This window comes from Tauraco erythrolophus, chromosome 1 (genome assembly GCF_009769465.1).
Source record: "Tauraco erythrolophus isolate bTauEry1 chromosome 1, bTauEry1.pri, whole genome shotgun sequence".
Classification (NCBI taxonomy): domain Eukaryota; kingdom Metazoa; phylum Chordata; class Aves; order Musophagiformes; family Musophagidae; genus Tauraco; species Tauraco erythrolophus.
The window spans coordinates 17,348,461-17,370,695 of NC_141465.1; the positions used below are offsets into that span (position 1 = coordinate 17,348,461).

A 22,235-nucleotide genomic window follows, 5' to 3' on the forward strand; every position below is an offset into this window, starting at 1 on the left:
GACTCTGTGGTCCTCCTTAAACCGGGTGAGTTTCTTTTCTGTGTTAATGACCCACCTCTCATGCTTCTCCGTTCCTCCCTCGCAGTGACCAAGCTGCAGGTGAGCAAGTCGAAGCGGAGCATCACTCTGGTGGAGAACCGGCCCATCCCCCTCAACTGCTCGGTGAAATCCCAGACCAGCCCCGACTCGCACTTCGCCGTCCTGTGGTACGTCCACAAGCCCTCCGACGCCGACGGCAAGCTCATCCTGAAGACCACCCACAGCTCAGCCTTCGAGTATGGCACCTATGCGGAGGAGGAGGGGCTGCGGGGCCGGCTGCAGTTTGAACGCTCAGCGTCAGGGGGGCTCTTCAGCCTGACCGTCCAGCGGGCAGAGGTCCGAGACAGCGGCAGCTACTACTGCCATGTGGAGGAGTGGCTGCTCAGCCCCAACCACGCCTGGTACAAGCTGGCAGAGGAGGTGTCAGGGCGGACGGAGGTGACCGTCAAGCAGCCAGGTACCACGTACCAGAGTCCTCTCAGTGCTGGCTCTCCTGCATGGCTTGTGAGCTCCACGAGGTTTTCTGGGGCAACAGGGATCCTCTGCTCTTCTTTCCTCTACAGCCTTGTCACCCCCTCCTCGCATCCTCATACCTGCATGTCCCTGCATGAAGAGGAACGTCTTCTACCTTTGATGAGACCCTCCCCCATTTAGACTGGGTTATGTTTCAGTGTCCCCACATGAAAGTTGTCTGTCCCAAGAACTAGAGGGTTACTATGTCCAGCCAGATTTCTTTATCCTCAAGAGCATCATGTAGCAAGAGTGTCAACTAGCGACCTACTGAGAGAGAACTGGTGTGTGCCTGCCTGGGAAAGCACTTTTTATGTTTTGCACACAGTTTAATTTTACTCTGTGCCTGTATCCTGGCAGGCACGGGGAGCCTTGTCTCTTGTCCCTCTGTGCTGTGCACGTGAGATGCAAGTAATGAGTTTAATGAGGTAGGGAGCTGGCTGCCAGGAAAGAAGTCTGCTCCGTTGCTGGTTTCCATAGCAGTGGACATCACTGGTGAAGATGAGCTGATGGAAGAGCTAAAGATGACCTGCACAAGCTGGGGACAGAGCCTTCATTTTGTGCAAAGTGGGGAGGCAGGCACCGTCTCTGAGAGCAGCCTGGACCTCACGTGTGCTGCTGAGGCAGAGCATCGGTACTTCACGAGGAGGCCTGCCTTGTCCCTGCTCGCTCCGCATGCCTGTTTCTGGAGGATAAAATCCCTCAGGCAGGAGGGACACACCTGCATAGCAGGGCTGGACGAGGATGCTTAATGCATTTTCTCTGTCTGAATTTGGCTGGCTGGACACAGGTTCTGTGGACGGGGGTATGCGAGAGATATTGAGTATGGTCTCCAGCTGGTGTCCCCAGTGCAGCTTTGCCTGATCATGCAGGGAGGGCAGCAGGTCAGAGCATGCTGCTCACTGCCTGTCCCAGCTCCTCGTTTCTGTCTGCAAAGTCCTGAGATGGCTGTAGGATGATCAGGGAGGGGGGAAACTGTGATCTGCCCCCTCCTTTGCATCTCCCGCCTCTCTCTGGGAAGTACAGTGCCTGTCACTTGCTGCAGCGGCCGCTCCAGGGAAGTCCAGACTGTGCCCCTGGAAAGAAGTCGTGAAGGAGTTAGGAGTGCGTGACACGTCATTTCACATAAAAGAGCTGATTGCAGTCTCCTCGCTGTGTATCAATGAAGTCGTGGAGCAAAAACTAGGGACATTCCCAAGGCAGCAAAACACCATGTGTGTCTCTGCCCTTGTGACACTTCTCGTTTTGCAGTGGTGGTTCCCTATAATCAGCTGTCCGATCTCTGCCTTGATTTTTTCCTTTTCCCGCTGCAGGAGGGCTTACTGGTCAGGGTGTGAGTGGGCCTACTGCCCTGCCCCAGGAGTAGGATGAGAAAAGATTGAGGTGTGACATCCTTCACAACGATGTCTGTGTACTTAGGACCCACCAGGTCCTACTGGGAGATTATGGGTTTCCAGTTCCCCATGCTGAATGGGGCATTGTTGGTGGCTAGTCTGAGATTTTTCAGAAGACCCCAAAAAAACCCCACAAGTCCTATTTCCTTTACCTCCTCTTCTTCCCGCCCCCCCCCCCCCCCCCCCCATCTTTTTTTCTCTCTCCTTCCCCATTTCTTTCATCACATCATGGATTGTGGCCATGCGGGAAGGGCTTGTGGGGAGACAAAGGACCCTTGCAGCCCTCGATCACCTTGCGTTTCTGATGACTTTTCTTCTAGATAACCGCCTGCAGGTGAACCAGACCCACAAGAACATCACGGTGCTGGAGAACCAGTGGGTGACCATGGAGTGCCTGGTCAGCAGCCGGACCAGCCCCTCGTCCCAGCTCTCAGTGGAGTGGTATGTCTGGCGGCCGGGCCACCCAGAGAAGGAGGTGGTGGCCCGGCTGAGCCGGCAGAGCACCCTGCGCTATGGGGACCTGGCGGCACTGGGCGACCTGCGGAGCCGGCTGCACCTGGAGAGCCCATCCCCAGGTCTTTACCTCCTCTCCATCCAAAACGCCACTGTGCGGGACAGCGGAGCCTACAATTGCCGCGTGGAGGAGTGGCTCCTCGACCCCAGCGACCGCTGGTACAAGCGGGCAGAGGACCTCTCTGGACTCATCACCCTCACTGTCAAGCAGCCAGGTGAGGAAGATCTCATGCCAACAGCTTCGAGCAGTGATCTGCCCTTTTGGACCAAACGCGTGAGTCACCGTCTGTCTGTCATTGACAGCGGGTCCAGGCAGAGGGCAGGACTGCTGTGCTACAGACCATGCTGATGCTTTCTGGCATGTCTTCTTGCTTTTCTGGAAGGAGCGTGGAGCAAGCCCGGCAAACGCAGCTAGATGGGCTTGGGATTTTGTCACCACTATATTTGCAGGTTTTTTTTTTTTGCAGTGCTTTTGGCAGATTCAATAGGATAGGCTTCGGATTTTATTCACATTTTGATTAAAAATTAGACAGGAGAAGCTATCGGTGCTCCCCAGGCGTGTGCCCCAGGGGCAGGGTCCTTGCGTGAAAAGAAGGCAGCAGAGGAATTCGAGACCCTTGCTGGTGTCCAGGCAGTTTCTCACACTGCTGCTCCCCATTCTGTGGGTGAAGAAGCAGATGTGGGGTGCGCAGCTTCAAGGGTTCATCCGTCGTCTGGGATGAGAGCTCGGGCTCGTTGATGGGGCAGGAGGAGCCTGCCTCTGTATGGACAACAGGGTACTTACAGGTTTCCTGGCCACCCTCTTGCCAGTGATAGTGGTTCAGACAGATCCTGCAGCCTAACACCACTGTTTTGGCTGTGCCCAGACACAGAGGGGCAGGCATTAGGGATTGCCGCAGGTGCTTCTTGTGCTTTCCAGGATCTAGTAGGAAAAAAAAAATGCTACAGAAGTTCAAACCGGGGAGGAAACTCCAGTTTCAAAGGGTTGAGAATGGAATGGAATGGAATGGAATGGAATGGAATGGAATGGAATGGAATGGAATGGAATGGAATGTTTCAGTTGGAAGGGACCTAGTCCAACTGCCTGGCAAATTCAGGGCTGACCAAAAGCTGAAGCATGTTAAGAACATTGTTCAAATGCCTCTTTAACACTGACATGCTTGAGGCATCGACCACCTCTCTAGGAAGCCTGTTCCAGTATTTGCCCACCCTCTTGGTAAAGAAATGCTTCCTAATGTCCAGTCTGAACCTCCCCTGGTGCAGCTTTGAACCATTCCCACGTGTCCTGTCACTGGATACCAGGGAGAAGAGATCAGCTCCTCCCTCTCCACTTCCACTCCTCAGGAAGTTGCAGAGAGCAACAAGGTCACCCCTCAGCCTCCTTTTCTCCAAACTAGACAAGCCCAAAGTCCTCAGGCACTCCTCACAGGACATTCCTTCCAGTGCTTTCACCAGCTTTGTTGCCCTCCTTTGGACACATTCAAGGACCTTCATATCCTTCTTAAGTTGTGGGGCCCAGAATGGCACACAGTACTCCAGGTGAGACTGTACCAATGCTGAGTACAGTAGGATAATCACGTCAGTTGACTCACATGGAGCCTGCTGTCCTGCTAAGTCCTCAGAAGCAGATTCCCAGGGTACGCTTCAAAGTTCCGTCTATTTTAACAACAGATAAGGACAATTTACCTTGGAAAATACAGATTCCCTAGTTTTGAGGCATATGACTCAAGATTATTAAATGTCTGTCTTAAAGGCTGTAAATCAAATAACAGTTGTGGTCCTCATTTGCTGGGTACTTTCCAGTCTGTAAAGCAACTGCTCCACGAGTGCTGCTGCAGTGCTTTATGCCTGCCCATTCCAGCGAGGTGTTAGCCTCGTAACCCTGCAACGGAGCTGGCGAAAGGGTACGATTTGGGAGAGGTTTTAGTGGTCGTTCCTGGCAGAGGAGATTTGTGCTGCGAAGGAGGAACTCTCTTGGGGGATAGCACAGCCCTTATCCACCAGATCCTTGCGTGACAAACTTTACTGGCCAAGATGGCTTGAGCAAAGACCACCCCACCCCCAAGCAGTGCCTGTACCCTGCACACCCACAGGGTTCTAAGTGCAGCTCTTCATCCAGGCCAAGAATTGCCAGCCCTGATGGAGGGGGAAGAAACGGCAGGGAAGTTCTTGAGGCTTATTTTGAATTGTGGAAGGATGTAGAGTGGGAAGAAGAGGGGGAGTTGAGGCTGCACTAATTCAAGATAATTTTTTTCTAAAAGAGCTTTGTTGTTGTTTGTTTTTCTTTTTCGTAGCAGCCAGTACTTAACAAAATGACTAAACTTGCTTGTGACTCATGTCTGGTTAGTGAGAATCTCCTCATCTTTCAAGACTATAATCATGAACAAAGGAAGAAAAAAACCCTCTCAGAACCTTCAGACAGCAGTTCTCCTCTTTCTGCTTAGCCTGCTGAGGCTTTGTGTTGGTTTTGACAAGCCATTTCCTCCCCTTCCTCCTTTTTACCTCGGTAGTCCTCGAAATCTCAGGACTTAACCTCATTGCTGTTTCTGCTCAGGAGTCTTCCCAGGGAGGATGTGAACTGAGAACAGTCGTGTTGCCTATAGCCTGAAGAGCTCTGGCCTTAATGAAGATTTTCCTTATGGGACCATTTTAAAAAGTGTAGGGCAGGTGCTGTAATGAGAAGCCCCGCTGGGCACAGCAGCCCCACGGATGATGGGAGCTGGGGGGCAGCAGCCTCGGGCTCTGCGCCAGGGAGGGCTTGCCCAGCTGTCTTCCCTGGGGGAGAAAGCACCTCTCTCTTCCGTGAGCTATCGGCTTGCCCTTCCTGCTCAGCTCCCGCATCCGAAAGGGCTTTTTAATCTTAAAATGAAGGCTTAGATCCGGGCTGATTGTGATCCCTGGAGTATGAGTTCCCTGGCAAGATGACTAAACCAAACGTTAATTGCTCTTGAAGTCGGCCTTTAATCAACTCATCTTGGGTTCTGGCTGCTGTGTCTCAGTTGGGTAAAAACATCTCTTTAGCCTTGCAGAAAACACTAGAGAAAAAGAACGAGGGAGGATTTCTTAAGTGTCCTTGCTGTGCCTATGCTGAGGACATCTCCGTGGAGGAACCTCTTACCTAAGTAACTTTCCAAATTGCTGGAAAAAATCCTCTCCTCATCTGTCATACTGATTTTCAAGTCCTTTGAATGCTCTCAAAGAAAACAAAAAAAAAGCATGGAGCGCAATGCTCTTTGCACTGGTAGCTGGAGAGTAGTAGTACATTGCTCCTCAGCAAACGCACCAAACCTCAGTATTTCCTGACGCGTTCTTGCGGTGTGTCTGGATGAGCTGCAACAGCTTTCTCCTCTTGCGCACCCACCCATTAGTTGGTGCGAGGGTCTACGCGGGCAGGGTGGTAGCATGGTGCTCTCAGCCAAGCTCCCGTTTGTCGCTGTGCCAGGCAGCGTGCGGTGAGGCGAGGATGCTGCGCCTGTGGGGTTGACCACAGAGGTACCTTTGGGTTTTGCTTGGATCGCGCCCAGCGCCAGCGTCACGACAGTCAGTTTGTGCCAGGGCAGGGTGGCTTCGACGACAGCATTTTGCTCAGCGCTCATTTCTCCCCTTTTGTCATCTCAGATCCCACCTTGCAGGTGGACACAGCCACAGCCAACCTCACGGTGCAGGAGAAGGAGTCCTTCCCGCTGGACTGCAGCATCCTGTCCCGCTCCAGCCCGGAGTCCCACTTTGCGGTGACATGGTACAACCTGCGGGCCAAAGAGGCAGGTGGCCACGCGGAGGAGGAGGAGGAGGAGGAGGAGGAAGAGAGGGAGGCAGTGCTGAGTGTGGGCCCCGACGCTGTCTTCAGCGCCGAGGCCGGTCGCTGGGAGGGCCGCCTGCGCTTCCAGAGGCTCTCGGCAGTGCTCTTCCGGCTGACGGTGCTGCAAGCCGGTGGTGCCGACACAGGCAACTACTCGTGCCGTGTGGAGGAGTGGCTGGCAGACCCCAATGGCGTGTGGTACCGGCTGGCAGAGGAGGAGTCGGGGACGGTCGCCGTTCATGTGCAGGATGCAGGTGAGAAGAGGTGATGACTCTCTTGGGGGCATGACCCTGGCATCCCCTGCGTCTTTGGTTCAACCAAGGTAAAAAGGCCAAGGAGTGAGTGGGACTGGGTCTTGCCTGCACCGAGCCAAGTGTGCAGTGCCGGTGCATTTCCAGTCAGCTCGGTGGCTTGTAGCCCAGCTCTTGGCTGGGCTTGCACATGTGCGCTGCGCTTAGCTCTGTGCTAGGGCTGCCCATCCCACAGTGCTCACTGCCTGGTGTGTCCCAGGCCAGTGGGGGCAGACATTGACTCCACTGGGGTGTAGCCTTTCCCTTTGGGAAACACCCTGGAAGTTGGCGTAGCTCTGCACAAGGCTACGTGCTGTGACACAAGGGTCTTCTCCCAGTAACTCTTGAAGCCATCAGATGGTCTAGAGACTTCCCAGACAGCTGAGGTCATGACCGTTTTGGGGGCCCTTAAGGGAGATACCCTGGGGTGCTGCCTCTATGTACCACCACTGAGGGAAACAATGCTTTGCAAGTCTCCCTGCCTTATAAGATAAAGAAAATCCACACCAGGGAGGACTCTCTAGTATTCAAGAAACTCTTGGGGGAAATAAAGCCAAAACATACCCTGCAATAGCTTTTTTCTGCTGCTCTGTTTACTAGTATTGGTGGTTTTCATAGAGCCTCACTTCCTGGATTGACACAGATTAATGAGCGTCTGGTTTTTATGTTTCTGAAGACGTTTGTAGGCCATGCGTTGCAGAGAAGCTGTGGAATATGACCGTCCTATGTCTCTTTCCAGGCTCCACCCTGCAGTCTGTCATCTGCTCCAACGACGCCCTCTTCTACTTCGTGTTCTTCTACCCCTTCCCTATCTTCGGCATCTTGATCATCACCATCCTCCTGGTGCGGTTCAAGAGCCGAAACTCCAGCAAGAACTCGGAGGGCAAGAATGGGGTCCCCTTACTGTGGATCAAAGAGCCTCACCTCAACTACTCTCCCACTTGCCTAGAGCCGCCAGTCCTCAGCATCCACCCGGGAACCATAGACTAAAGAAGCAAAGGCGCCCGGGAGGACACACAGAGAGAAAGCAGAGACACACCAGGAACGCTAAGGAACGGAGTGGGTTTTGTCGTTCTTGTTTCATTTGTTTCAGTGTCTTGCTCCGGCGTGGTGGCTGAGCTCTGCAGAGCACCCAGCCAGCGGGGACGGGAAGGTTCAAGGCTTTCTCCAGCGCCTGTGGGAATGCACCTCATCACTCCGATGGATGGAGGGTCCCTGCGCTTTCTGTACATAGTGGATGTTCCTCTCGGACTTCTTTTGCTTCCATCAGTTGCTGTCTTTTGGGCCATTACTTTTTTGTTGTCATTTCTTTTTCAGTCACTCAAAGTACCATAGGCTTCCTCTGCCCTCCACACAGGGACGAGTTCCCAGGGGGCTTTTTGTCGTGGGACAATCTCTTTGGAAGTAAATGTATATGTTTTCCAAAACAGACTGTGGTTTTCCTCCTCAGACACGGTGCCACGGTGAAGGTCTTTTCCCAAGGTGCGCTGAGCTAGCTCCTCCCTCTTCCAAAGCAGACAAAGCCAGGTCCACCTCCGGAGGGGTTAGCTGGGCTGTTGGGAGGCCCAACTCAAAGACTGGCTATAGCCTCAGCATCTCCTTGCCTCCATCTTACTGTTTTCTCAGGAGGGGGCGGTTCACCTTTTGGGAGCGTTGCTCCATCTTGGAGAGACTGAATATTCAGCGTACTTGCAGTCAAGACAGAAGCAATTTGGTTTGTCTCCAGGAACTGAAGGAGGGGATAGAAGGAGGACACCTGAAAGCCCTGACTTTGTCAGTAGCAAAGATGGTCCTCGTATGGTTCAGCTTACCAGAGTCGTGCTCCTGCCTGGTGTCCGTGCTGCCACCTCTGACAAGGTGGGTCCCCTCATGCCCCAGTTGCCTGGTGGCTGAATCCAGTCTCTGAAGACTTCAACATGACCAAAGTAATGACTCTAGAAAAGGGGTAAGGGGAAGCTCCACAAGTTGGGTTCACGGCCCCTGGATGGTTCAGCCAAGCAGCCCAGCCCAGTTTGCAGCCACGCCACACAGCAGGGACATGCAATTAACCACCATGTGCCACGAACTTCCCCACAGCTTGCACTACTTCCCGGCGTGAGCTTGGACAAGGCAAGGAGCCTGCACTGCAGCGGCACCCTGGGGGCTTCCCTGTCCCCTTGGGCCAAGAGAAAAGTTCCCCTGCGTGTGTGCGCGCATCTGCCGTTTTTTGCTCCTGGGGCTTTAGGAGGAGAAACCATTCCTCCGTAAGTCCCCCCTCCTGGCAAAGTCACCTGCTCTTGGTGTAGGCAGTCACCGTGGCAGGAAATGCTGTTCTTTCTGTGAAAGATGTGGCTCTCACGAACCAAACCAGGGCTCTCGCCACGTGGGGCACCTGAGCTCCCGTACCCCATAATGCCAAGTACCCCTGTCCCATCCTGTGGAGGAAACTGCCTCCTCCCCCCACGCCCAAAGCGTTACGTCTGGCGGAAGAAAATGTTTGCCAAAAATGGCCTTTTGTTGTCTTCCTTGATGTCTTCCTGGCAAATCCGGCCATTTTGTTTTTTTCAGCGTGGCTGAAGCCAACCGGGGCCGATGGCTGCAGCCACAAGACCACCCCCGCCTCATGTGCGAGAGGTGCCATACCCACAGCCACTGTCCTCTTCAGGAGGGTTGGACTGCTCTCTGTGAAGAGAAGGGGACCTCAGCAGATGCTCTGTAGCACTAGCCGGTTAGACCCTGATGCCTTGATGTTGCAGAGGTGGCAAAGCCTCGGGTGGGAGACCTGCACTGGGCATCCCCTCTCCCAGCTGGGAGAAGACCCACGTGGCCTCGGACTGTCCTGTGCCAGCGCATTCGAAGTCAGCCACCTCTGCTGCTCCACCAGAATGGCATTGGTTTCTTTTTCAGCTGGGAAGCCTGAATTTCACTTACCCCTCTGTGAAGTCTGCCTCCTTGAGACATAACTGCTTACTGGCCCCAGCGTATACATATCCCACTCCTCTCTCTCTCTATATATATATATGTATCATAACACCCACACACTTGTCTTCCCTTTCCGGATGAGGCATCTGCATAGAGAGGAGCAGGATGAGAAGTGAGTGGAAATGAAGAACTGAGGCACAAAACAGCAGCAACTGCGGCCAGTGGGTCTTGTTTCGTAAATGTAGTATCTCCTGTACATACTGCTCCTGGGCAGGAGCTGCAATGCATTTCAGCTTTAAAGGAAAAAAGGAAAATGAAGTCGACGGGAGCTGCTCTTTCCTGGGAGAGCACCGTGCTGCATCCGAGCCACACTCCTCGCCAGCCTGTCTGCCTCCGAGTAGGGCATTCCTGGAGGGCTGTCCTGTGGCCCCATCCCCCTGGCCGAAACGGGTCCCTTCCCAGCCCAGTGGTTCCTGCGCTGAGGCCAGGCTTTTCCGGGAAGCAGCTCCCACAGTGGTCCCTGAATGTACCTGGCCGGTGACATTTCTCTGTTGCTCTGGCAGTGTCTTGCCCAGTCTCAAACTTCTGTTTTTATAAGGCAGACTCTTCCTGTAATGAGTTTTAACACAAAGCTTTTCAAACCACTCTCTCTGCTGTAACTTTCTGTACTGAACCCGAGATGAAAGAGAGGTACCCTATCCATGCATGATGTGGAAAAATGTTTGGGATTTTTTTTAAAAAAAAAAAAAAGAAAAAAAAAACCACAACAACAAAAACTTTGTACTATGTTGCACTAAAACATGTTTTATACAACACACCTGAGAGCTGTAGTAAACTGTGTTGAAATTGTGATCCCTATTGCTGCTGGTTTTTGTCAGATTTGGGCTTTCATTATGCCTTTATGCGCACTCCCTGCATAAAGGTGTGCTGAACTGCTAAGCCCACTCCCCGTTTTAGGCAGCCTCTCCTACCACCTCTATTCCCTGATGCACCAAGCGTCCTCTTGCCTCGGTAGCACATCTCCCCTCTCTTGCAGGCTGGAGCTCGCAGACACCTTGCTCCCTCCAGCTCTTCATATTTCTCCCTCCTATCCCTTAATTCATCCCGTAACAGAATACAACATTTAACAGAGGCATGTCACATCTATTTATTAGGTGGGCAACACCGTTTTTGAAATTGCTCTGAAAATAGTAAGTACTTTGCTATGTAATAGTCTCGATTTGAAGAAAAAAAAACATATTTTTTAATAGAATTATCCATAGCAAACATTAAGCAAATAGTCTTTAGTAACCTTGATGTAAGCAAAAGAATGTAATTCACTACAGAAGTTGCTTAAGTTGATTTAAAATGCAACCTTTGACTTCTCATTACTGACTTCTACCTTGAATAAGGGTTTGGTCGGTAGTCTTGAACTCCCACATTAACTGAAATAGAGAAATAGCATGATAACAGTCTTATCTATATAGCAAAAGCGCTGTGAACTTGTGCAAAATGCACTGCTGACGCAGCTGTAAGGTTGGCTTTGGCTTTTTTCCCACATTCATTTAAAACAAAAACTATCCTCTGCTAAAATAATTGTACGGAAAAACTCTGCTGTCCCCAGACACAGCTAGCAGCTGTGCAGCTGGCATGCTGAGGAGGAGGAGGGATGTCTCGGGGCCCGGCTGCTCGAGGGACAGACGCACCGTTGATGCTCCCATCAGACCCCCTTGTAACTGTTCTCCCCCACCCGCTGCCCACAAGCCCCAAGCCACTAGCTCCAAAACGGCCTCCTCACTGAATCCGACACACACACACTGAAAAAGCAGGGCTGGCTCTGGCTTATGCTCACGTGCTTGAATCCAGCAGGTTTGCAAACCGAGTCTGCAACACCTCGAGCGAGCGAGGGGCAGCAGGTGGGGTGAGCGCACCCCTGGGGGGCCCTGCCACCCCCTCCTGCCTAGGTGATGCGATACAAGTCCTTGGCCACCTGCTCCAAGCGGTCCCTGTACTCCAGGTGGGTGTAGAGGGAAGCGCTGACCCCCCGGAAGCCATGCACGGCCCCCCACCAGCCGGCTGCGATGGCGGCGGTGGAATCGCTGTCGCCCCCGTGGAAGAAAGCCCGGTGAGCCAGCTCTGCCCAGGAGTCCCCCGCACCCAGCAGCGCATCGTATGCGATCATGGGGGCGTCGTGCCCGCTGCTGCCCCCCCAGCCGTCGTAGCTGAGGGAGGTGTAGAACAAGTCTCTCTCTTCCACGCCGTACTTGGGGGGGAAGGTGGGCGGCGATACCCCGTCTGATATGCCTCTCTCCGCCAGGTATTTTTCCCATTGCTCTTCAAAGTAGTGCCTGCAAAACAGGAGATGGGATGGAGGGGTTGTAAGAGACATCCCACAGCACAAGCATGTACCTGAGCTCCCCGCAGGCCTGTCGGCCACCAGCTGAAAACGTGTCATGTCAAGAGCCCGGAGCGATGGCTCTGCAAAATGGTAGGCGTCCCCCCGTTTGTCAAACTAGGGCCATGATTTACAGGAAGAAGCACAAAGACATGTTTCAGTGAGTTAGATTTCCCCTCCCTCCAGCCACATGGGAGAAGGCAGCCCAGCACCTGCTGCTGTCGCGCTGCGCAGGATTCAAAGGCTCAGAGCGAGAACTGAGTCATCCTCCCAGATTCAGAGTACCTCTGCCCTTGGCTCCTGCGTGTGCCCCTGCGCACAGAGCCACGCTGAACCTGCAGCCAGATTTGGTTACAACTTTCAAACTGAGCTCAGCCCTAAGCCTGGTGCTGTTCCCCAGCCTTGCTTTCCATCTTTCATCAGATCACGGTTGCTTGAGATGACAAGTCTAGCTGCTTCATACTGGATCCAAAAAATGCCACAACCACATGACCTAAACACAATCCGACTTCCTTTTTTTTTTAATAAGTTAGAGGTATTTTTCCCCTGGGAGACTTCAGAGACTTTCTGAATAGATTTGATCCCACAGCAGATGTGCTGCTTTAGGAGTTTACCATAATGCAATCATTGAAGCTTAAGTATAAACAGAGCTCGTCCTCTCGTACGTGAGACATTTTAATTTTAACAAAACCCAGTGCTGGAAGTGCAGCTCACCATTGGCCCATGTTCTCCTTCACAAAGAAGCCGGTGTCCTGCACGTAGGCTTTGGCCCGCGGCAGCACCTCCAGCAGCCCCTTGCCCCAGGCCAGCGGGGGCACGCCGTTCACCGCGAAAGCCGTGAAGAGGGCTGAAGCCAGGGACCCCAAGTAGCCGGTAGGATGGTGGTGGGTCATTCGGCCGCTCTCGATGCTGACTCGCACCAGGGTGTCCAGTTCAGCAGGGTGACGGAAACGCAGCCCGATGCACATGGAGCGCATGGCAGCCCCACAGCCTCCCGCGCGGGGGCTGAACGGGATCCTCCAGCCGTCCGGCCGCCCCGGATCCAGCTTCAGCGCGTTTTCCTTACACATGGTACCTGGATGGGAGCAGCAGAGACCAAGAAAGAAAAGAAAGAAACAGAAACACGCACCAGTACGAGACAGGGTCACGTAGCTTGGGAACTGAGGGAAGACAGGCAAGGTAGTGGGGAAGGAAGTGTTACTCTGTGTAAGGGATTGGAGCTTCCCTTTAAAAACATGAGTTGTCTGCTCACATCATGTGTGCTGCCTTAAATTGCTGGTGCATCCTGCGTACTTGCAAGCAGACCTGATAATTCCTGTTTGTGAAAATAATTTAAAAGTCTAGGTGGGTAAGAAACACTCCATTGCTGATTTACATACATTATTTGTAATTATATTTCATGTTATTTATTTAGTAACTTACCTATAAAACATATATACTATATATATTAAGTATATTATTTACACATATATCTAGATGTATAAAAATAGAAACAGAAAGGAGGTTTGGAGGATCCCTAACAAGTGTACTAGGTGAGACCAAAGGCTTGTCCAGCCCACTAGCTCATCTCCAAACACAGCCACTAACAGATAACTATGGAAAGACTATAAAAAATGAGGCAAGTACAATGTTTCCTCTAGAAGACCCACCTGGCTTGCAGCAGACAGAGGAGCACAACACACTTGAGTCAGAAGATGGATCCAAACTGGTGTGTTCAATGACCCCCAGTGGACCTAGCCACCATGAACTGGTCTCCTTCGCTTGAACCCATGCATGCTTTCAGACTCCTTTAACATCCCATGGTAACCAGAGCCACGATTTTGTTATGCAAAGTATGCCCTTGTTTTAAACTGCCATTTGACAATTTCCCTCTAATTCTTACAAGAAATAACGACTTTCCATGCTCCATGCTACTCAAGACTGCATATAGAGTTTTCTCCCGCTCCAAGCTGACACCCTAGTCCAATTTTGCCTCTCTTCTGGCAGGAAGCCACACCATAATTCCTCTTTGTCCACTTCCATCTCTTTCATAGTTCTGCTATTCACTTTTTAAAGAAATGACTCTGCTTATTCCAGCGCTGCTTCTTCAGAAGCTCACTTGTTAGTCCAGCACATTCATAGGTTAAAGCCATCTGTACAAACACATCCAAATTTCATAGCCCAGCCAGTTGCCCCAGCCAAGACCAGGAAACAAGTTTTGAGCGCTAAGCCCAAATGTTCATGTGCAAGGAAGAGGAAACAGGTTTGAAACATTAAATTAGCTTTCATTCTCTTCTACATTGCCTTTTTCTCCTAGTCTTCTCTTCTGGCCAAATCTTAAATACTTCTTTTCCAGCAGAAAGGTAAATCAAGGGCAGGTTTCAAGCAGCTTCATTTAAGTTTTAATGTGTTGGACAATGACAAAAATGGACTCCAAAGACTAGTCTTCTAACCACACTGTGCCCAGCCCTTTCTCAGACACACAGGGTAACAGCAGCAGTTGACATGCTCATGCACCCAAAATCAGACCATTGCTCCTGTACTTTGCTGCCTAACCAGGACAGGTAGCTGTTAAACTTGCAGGTGCTCTGTTACTTTGAAAGTCAAACTAAGTAGAACAGAGTAGCAAGGAAGAAGCCTGGTCTAGAAACTTCACAGAATTCCACAATTCAATTATCTTTGGTACAATTTGATCATCATGATCTGGGAGCTTGCTAATCTCAGCCAGGTAGTGCACTAAGTACTCTGCAGAGCTCTTCACTTCTGCACTTTCATGGTATACGCCTGGCAGTAGGATTCGGTATATGGCAGCCTGTTTTGCTTGCACACGGCATTTACAGCACCCTTGTATCCAAAATACCTCCACATCCAAGTACAGCTTTTAAGACTGGATTCTGGACATGTGCTAAAAGTAAATAATGGCTGGCTGCTGTCAGGCATAAGGTCACGTGGATCCTTTTATAGTTCTGGTCTAAGTGTCTTCAGCGTATTTCTTTTCCAACACTGTTGTTACATTATAGGCTTATTACATCAGCACAGGTTACAGCCCTCTGCAGCGTGAAGGCGTGGACCAGCTCCCCGTGAATGGTTGTCTCAAACTGAAAAAGCAGCTCAGTCTTGTGGCTGTCAGGCTATTCGCCCCACAAGCCTATCGACTGAAACCAACTTTGAGAATGGAAACGGCCTGTGCAAGTCTCCCCCAGAGGAAAAAACAGGCCGTAAATCAGCGCAGCCCACATCAGGCCACTTTAGCTCTTGTGTATTCCCCACCGCCTGACCCAGGCAGGAACGAGACCTGCTATTTCACCAGCCTCATCCATGCCTACTGTGCCGCCACACCAGCCTCTCGCGTGACACCAGCGTCACAACCCTTCCAGCAGATGAGACCTGCTGGTTTTGCAGCGCCACATGGCCAGCCAACCCCTGGATCAGTCCAGATGTTCCTTATGCATCCTTCTTCCCGATGATTTACTGAATGAGAAGTGCAGGGCTGTGTTTCTCTGCTGGAAGAAGCGGTAGGCATTTAGCATTTGTTGTGGGCAGCACCGGGCTGGACCGGGACTGATCACCACCAACCTGTAACTGAACTGCCAGGTAGTTTGTTTTTGTGATGCCTCCAAGTGGGAATGTGTTCAGGCCTCCAAATCTGCCTTTCATGTAGTTTGTTAATTCAGTGCTGGCTGCTATGTATCAAAATCATTAAGAGGGATATCAGTATAATTTCCAACTTTATGATGATTAACAGAAAATAGAGGCATTTTTTCAAAAATCTAACTATACTAAGCATTGCACTTACGACCTATTATAGGACATTAAAAAGAACCTGCCAAAAAAAGCCACGTTCCAAGAAAGCTGTGCCGACTACCTCATTCGTATGTTCCTGGTAAAATAGACCTTCTGCTGGGAAGACAAGGGAAAGGGGAGAGAGCAAATGAACTAGCGTGGCTTAAAATCAAAATCTGCATAACAAAAGCAAAATGAACTCGGTTATCCTGCTGAAACTGTGAGAAAGATTTCTTCAGGACATGTTTGGGCAGGTTGAGAGCAAGCAATTCAGTCCTTGATGGTTCTTGCATTTATAGTCAAAAGAAAATGAGGAAGATGACAAGGTTTAAACTGTAAGGAAAGACTGGTTATTTTGCAATAACAATTTACTTACAGCTTTAAACCTGTGTGTATTACTTTAGGAGATGACTACTGATAACCTGAAAATTAAAAAAAAATGGTGTAAACCAAAGCAGTATACAACAGCTAAGACTTGTGATTTATGAAGTATTACAACTATTATCCTCATGCATTTAAACCGTTGAAGTATTAAAACATCTGAAAGCTGACTTAGGAAGACTAAGCTGAAATCACATTGTCAGGCCTTTTTTTTTCAAAACAGGTTTAGAAAAAAATACTCTAGGAGTTTCTGAATGAGGAAACTGTTTTGGAAATCCACCAAATCCTGGTTAAGAATCCTTTGTACTAACAATAGGAAACAAAAAGTAACCTGAGGAGGGTACTGCTCTAAAAAAAAGAAGAAATACAAGCAAAAAGCAGTGTGTGAAGAAAGTCAACCTGAAAAACTTTCAAGTACAACTGGATGCTATTTCTGGAATAGGCTTCCATTCAAATTATGTAGACTCTTCATGAGCACAGACATTAACACTTGCTTGGGATCTGTCAATACACATTAAAAAGGTGAGTTAAAACAACCACATAGTTGTAAATAATTCCACAGAGAGAGGACTTGGACCAAAAGACACCGAGTGAGAGGCAACTGTTTTGAAGCAGAAAGTTTCCTGGAGAGCTGTGGAGGCAGGTGTACAAAAAAAAAAAAAAAAAAAAAACGTAGCCATGTTCATTGTGCCACTTAATTCATTCGCTTTGTTATCTGTGAAGAACAACGAATTTGGGGCTGTGGCACATCACAAAGAGCAATAACGAATGCAGGGATTAAGTTGCCACTGAATTAAGAGAGCGAGTTCTCTCCTGGGGCTGCATTCTTGAGGGACTCTGCCTTCGCAGTCTGGTGACTCATAACATTATGGGAATCCCTTTGTTACTGCAGGTTTTGGTTTTCAGGTCTGGACTCCCTGTGTGGGTGAGCAATGTGACTTTCCCCCTCTGTTCTGGGGGAATCTCTTCTCTGTTGGGTGAAAGTTACAGCAGCAAGTTTCCATTCTCAGCCTTAAGGGCTGCAATTCCCTGGTGAGCGCTTACTTTGGCCAGAAGAGCATCGCCTTGGGTTATGTTCTCAGTTAAAACCCATTTACTCTGAGTTGCTGAAAGAAGTTACTGACATGCAACTCCTGTCATTAGGATTTATCGATACACATGGAGACTCCAGACTGCAGACAGCTTTTCGGGATATAGATTAGGTGTTCCCTCTGGTAGTACATCAGTGGGCATTAAACTGTTAAGTGTGAGGATTTAAGCTCTCAAAGCTGAGTGCCTTTCCCCATGTTTGCAGCAGAAGCACCCCAGAATGCTGTTGGAAGAGTGTTCCTTATTTTTGCATGTTACTTTCCCGACCTCCCTCAAACTTTTATGAGGTTGGGTGTCTATGGACCCAGTAAAAAAGTTCAGCTAGGTAACCTGACCTTTCCTGGTCACTCCAGTTAGTGTCCATAGCAAATTCACTTTAAAATCCTTCACTTCCAAATGAGAACTGCTTTTGAGCATATTGCAGCTCAGTTACTCACAGAAGGACTGTGGCAGGTATGCTATTATCCTTAGCTGTTAATTACTAACACTTAAATTTTAGGTTCTTCTCCTTTTCTTCTCAGGTTTTAGTCACCAAGCTTAGATAGCAGAGGCAAAAATAGCTTCCAGGTGCTGTCTCACTGCCAGCTGCGGTGAGTCCACCTTGGCAGACCCCATCAGCTGGGGGAACTACAAGATGCTCCTTTACCAAAACAATAGTCTCTCGGAAGTTCAACCTGCCAACTCCTGGTATCCTGCCAAGCATTGTTACCCCTTCCTAAATATTTCACTAATTAGGCTACTCCAACAACTGAGACTATCTGTGTTAAAGAATACTGATAGTTTCTCTCTACATGAGAGTAGAAGGTCACAGCAGAACGGTAAGCAGAATAAATTCCTGCTTGAGTTTCCAACCTAGTTTACCTTGGAAATGCACAGCTCTGTCACACTGCACTCAGTGACCCTGCAAGAGCAATGCAGGATTTGGCCTTTCCCAGGTTTCATGTCAAATCAGAACATTCTTGATACATTCTGGCCACTCCAAATAGGCACATCTAGGCAATTTCTTTTAGATGTATAAAGTTTGCATAAGATTACTGAATTTGAGTGTTTCCTGGATGCTTCACGCTGCCTGCACTAGTCAAATTAGAGGCCCAGCCTCAGTAGCTCTCACTGAAGTTTAATTCAAGCATCGAGAAGAGCCTGTGCCATAAGCACAGAGACAGACAGGTTCCTTGGGGAAGAGTCAGGTCAGCAGGCCTGGGTGAATGAGAAACCACAGGAGCCTGGATGAACTAGGAACTACAGGAATATGTTGTATACGGCTTGGCTACTGCAGCCTGTCAAGGCACCATTCCCAAATACTGCCACACACTGCCAGTCCCCACTGCCTGTGACCCAAACTCGGCACTATTATTGTGTCTATGTCGAGAAAAGAGAGATGACGGAAGTACAGGGTTCAGAAAAGACGATGGTGGCCTGACTGTCCTGTCGCAGAAAGCAGACATGCAGAGCTAGCCAAAAGCAGACTTTGGGTTTAATAAACTTACTTATTCCTAGAAAGGATCTTTGTGCCTTTGAATATATTCTATGAGTAATTTATTGCATTTATTACGAGAAGTTTCGTATTAATTCTCTGTTTAAATGCATTGCTTTAACACAGCACCTCAGGGTGTGCGTTATATATAGTTGAATTTGCACTTTTCATCCATTGAGCGTAGGAAAACACAAATCCGGAGCACAAAAGCCACCATCCTTCTCCTGAGTTCAAGGCCAGGCCTCAAACACGCCTCTAAGAACATTTTGTAAACGTGGGCAAACCAGTATCTTTTTCCTCTAGTTCAGAAAAGCCCAAACCACTTCAGCCTGCCTTATTCTAAAACATGTACTGAGTGTGGAAGACTTTTGCCTTTACATGAAATACAATTAACACTACGGACAGCCAAAAGCAGAGACAGGGCCAGCCTCAGTTCCAAGTTGCAGGAAAGGGAGAGATGTCAGTGAGAGGGCAGCCCTTCCCAGGCAGCATTACAGAAGGGTTACCTGGAGCTCTGCCCTTCATGTCATTCATACACTCCTTGTAGTTCTTTGCAATGAGGGAATAGAGATGCTCTAAACTTGGGTTCTTCCCGGCAGCTACCAGGGCTTCGGCCGTGGCCAAGTGCATCACCGTATCATCGCTGACTTTCCAACCTTGGATGCTGAGGTTGCCGAGTCCCCCCATCTCCGCCAGCTCCTTGTGAATGGCTGGGCCACTCTGCAGGAACTCCCATTTCCCGTTGTAATAGCCCAGAGCGTCGCCAACCGCGCTCAGCACCATCGACGCCACATAGTTTTCCATCGCCTTGGGACACAATTTTTGCCCCAGGACCACTTCAATGCAAAAAATACTATTAAAAAAAAAAAGGGGGGAGATTAAAAATAAAACTTTTCCCAGTTCAATATGAGCCTCTACTGCTAAGCTCGAGGGAGGATACCCAGCCTAGCACCTTCGTCTCCCGCAGAGGACACATTCGTCAAAGCATGTACTTCCCCTTGGACCTCAGGCCACACGCACCCACCAGTAAGCCCATAGCAGCTGCGGGGCAGCCCAGCCCTGGGCCAGGGGCAGTGGCCGTGTCCTCCCGGGGCGGCAGGAGCGGCCCGGCACGGCTCTGAGACTTCAAAGCCAGGGCAGGGCTGCAGGAACGGGCGCGGGTGATGTGCCCGTACCCACGTTGACCGCTCTTCCGAGCGCAGCCCGCGGAGCTGCCCGGCAGAGGCGACGAGCGCAGGGCCCGGGCGACGCCCGGCCTTGCTCCGCAGCCCGGCGGCAGCAGCGGGGCTCGCAGCGGCCGGGGGCGGCTGTCCCAGCGCGCACTTTCCGCGAAGCCCCCGCAAACACACACGCCGCTCCTCGGGGTTCGCTGCGCCACACGGCGCGGCCCTTTCGCTCGGGAGCAGCGGAGGCGGGGAAGGGCGGCGGGGCCGACCGAGGCTCCGCGCCGCGCCTCTCCCCAGGTACTTACGCAGCGAGCCCTGCGAGCAGGGGCCGTCCGAGCCGGCCCCGCCTGGGCAGCAGCAGGCGGCTCCGCGGACACATCCGGCGCGGCGGCCGGTGCCTCGGTTGTGGCCCACTCCGCGGCCCTGCGGCGGACGAGGCCCCTCCTCGCCAGCCGGCGCCGGCGGAGCGCCTGCAGCCGGGTGTCGCTCCCGCAGGAAGCCCTTGCTCTGTCCCACCCGCTACTGCCTTGTACGGTCGCGCCGTCCCTTGCGCAGGCGGCGGGTTGCGTTCCCGGCCGTAGGACCGGGAGCTCGGGAAGGAGTTCCCTGTTTTCCGTCATTCTCGGGGTTAGCTCTGGTCTTCTCACCCTCAGAGGCGCAACAGGCAGCTGGGAAATGGAGCAGCCACATGGAAATGAAGTCATCGCATGGAAAGGAAATATTTTATTAAAAACAAAAAAAAAAAGTAGAAGCACTTTCAGCATTTCCCCTGCCTTTTCTACTGAAACCGTTCAGCACTTGTCATGAGCAGCCATCCCCCCGGCTGAGTCCCAGCGGGGGGCAGCCACCTCCTGTGCGGGAACACGGCTGGTGCGTAGGCCTCGCTCAGGGGCTGCACGGGGGGGAAGACCCTGGGGGGGGGGGGGGGTCCCCGTCTTTTCGCAGCCTTGGTTTCTCTTTCCCCAGGCTTTTTCAGCATTCATTCTGTGCAACCTGAGCAGAGCCTCCAGCCATTCCCAGGAGTCTTTGCCTGTGTGCCTGCCCTGCCCCTCAGTGTTTCGGGGCAGCGCTCTCCCTGCAGCTCCCAGCATGGCCCAGCTCAGCCCCCGGGTGACCCCAGCCTCCTCCAAAGCAGGGCTAGTCTTTGCTGTGGCCAGTGGTGCTGCTTTACGTGACGTCTTCAGGCTCTTGATGAAGCCGTTGCCTTGCTTTATCCTTTATTTTTAATGATGGTGGTGGTTCGGTGGCTAAGGGCATCTAGTGAGTGGCCAGGGAAGGGACAGCAGCAGAAGGCAGCAACAAAAGACAGGATTGAACATGGCTCAGGCTGCGTTTTGTGGCGGCCAAACCTTTTTACCAGCCAGCGGTCACTTGATATGCCACATACCAGGTGTCCAGAGCTCTGGTTCACCCCAGAAGGTACCAGCGCCTGTTATACGAAGGGAAAAAAAAAATCCCCCTCCTCCTGTGCCTATAAGAGAAAGCGGTGGTAGTTTTTGAGCTGCAGCCCTGGGGGATTTCAGGGCAATCGCGAATGTAGTGCTGCGAATGTAGTCAGAGCAGAGTCCCTGGGGAATTTGGGGGCAAGTGAGAGCGAGGGGCTGGAGCAGGGCCCTGGGGGATTTCAGGTAGCGGAGAGCACAGGGCTATGTGGCAGCATCCATCCCAGTAGTTGCAGCGGTTCAGTGTGCAGTGCCTGTTCACATATCTACCGGTCCTCCGCACCCCGCTGCAAACGTGGAGTTTGAGAAGCATCTGGCAGAGAGAATATTAACAAAAAAGGAAGCGGGAAGAGAAGCTGCCAGTGTCTCAGCACTGCCAGCAGTGCCTGCTGACCTTTTCTGCTTCTCTGCTTCGTTCTGTTTCATATAGAATGGCTCTGAATTTGCTCAGGTTGGTGCAGCGCTTAAAAGCAAAGTGGTATTTTTATCTCCTAAAGTTTGGGCCTGTGAGAGGGAAAACCCCTCCCGCTTTTGGCTAGCTTTCTGCAAGGAAGGACTTCTACTGCAGCCCAAGGGCAGCGAAGCGGGGAGGAAAGTTGCAGGGTTCCCCAAAGGGACAGGAAAATGGGAGAACGCCTCTGCATCAGCACAAGACACCTGCTGTTGCTCACCAGCCTGGGCTGCGGCACCAGGGACGCAGTTGCATCTTCCGCATCCAGGAGGAAACAGCCTGCCTCTTGTAGGCAGGGTCTGTACCTTGAGTTAATTAGTTTCATTATATTCATTATCTTCAACTCAGTCCAGCTGGCTAATAATGATTGGATGCCATAATTCCCCCTTTTTGTTTTACAGTTTTTGTTTTCAAAGGTTTTTTCACAAAGGCTTTAGGGTGAGCAGAGACCCGGTCCATTCATCCAACTCCAGCACGCTTCCCTCCCGCAAATACCACATCGGGGCTTGCGGCTTTACCTTCTTCACCAAAGGACTCTCGCTCGGGCTCCTGGCTCTAGCTCTTTCAGCTCGGGCTCTCGGCTCCAGCAAGGGAGTCAGGGCTTCTCAGGGTCTCGGATGTATCACATCGGGGTCACCAGTTGTTGCTCA

The 22,235-nt window shown here is 51.1% G+C and overlaps 2 protein-coding genes across 2 annotated transcripts in view; one reads left to right on the forward strand and one right to left on the reverse strand.

Moving 5' to 3' along the window:
- The window catches only part of IGSF3 (immunoglobulin superfamily member 3), a 76,203-nt gene extending 68,668 nt beyond the window's left edge, over nt 1-7,535 (forward strand). Inside the window, exons 7-10 of the mRNA XM_086631111.1 lie at nt 86-496; nt 2,264-2,671; nt 6,075-6,509; nt 7,285-7,535. Coding sequence (XP_086487237.1) covers nt 86-496; nt 2,264-2,671; nt 6,075-6,509; nt 7,285-7,535 — 1,505 coding nt within the window. The remainder of the gene's footprint in view (nt 1-85; nt 497-2,263; nt 2,672-6,074; nt 6,510-7,284) is intronic.
- A 3,850-nt stretch (nt 7,536-11,385) lies between these two features.
- ADPRH (ADP-ribosylarginine hydrolase) lies at nt 11,386-19,372 on the reverse strand. The gene is made up of 3 exons (XM_086631138.1): nt 19,033-19,372; nt 12,535-12,895; nt 11,386-11,773 (listed from the first exon to the last, which is right to left on the reverse strand). The coding sequence occupies exons 1-3, from the start codon at nt 19,328-19,330 to the stop codon at nt 11,386-11,388; spliced, it is 1,047 nt and encodes a 348-aa protein (XP_086487264.1). The 5' UTR covers nt 19,331-19,372.
- Nucleotides 19,373-22,235: the final 2,863 nt, after the last annotated feature.

Excerpts from the sequence above, each read along its gene's own strand:
- ADPRH (XM_086631138.1), bottom strand. The coding sequence starts at position 19,330 with ATGGAAAACTATGTGGCGTCGATGGTGCTGAGCGCGGTTGGCGACGCT. Across the intron at positions 12,896-19,032 it reads CATGAAGGGCAGAGCTCCAG|GTACCATGTGTAAGGAAAAC; the intron begins GTAACCCTTCTG and ends GCTCCCATCCAG. Across the intron at positions 11,774-12,534 it reads AAGGAGAACATGGGCCAATG|GCACTACTTTGAAGAGCAAT; the intron begins GTGAGCTGCACT and ends CCTGTTTTGCAG.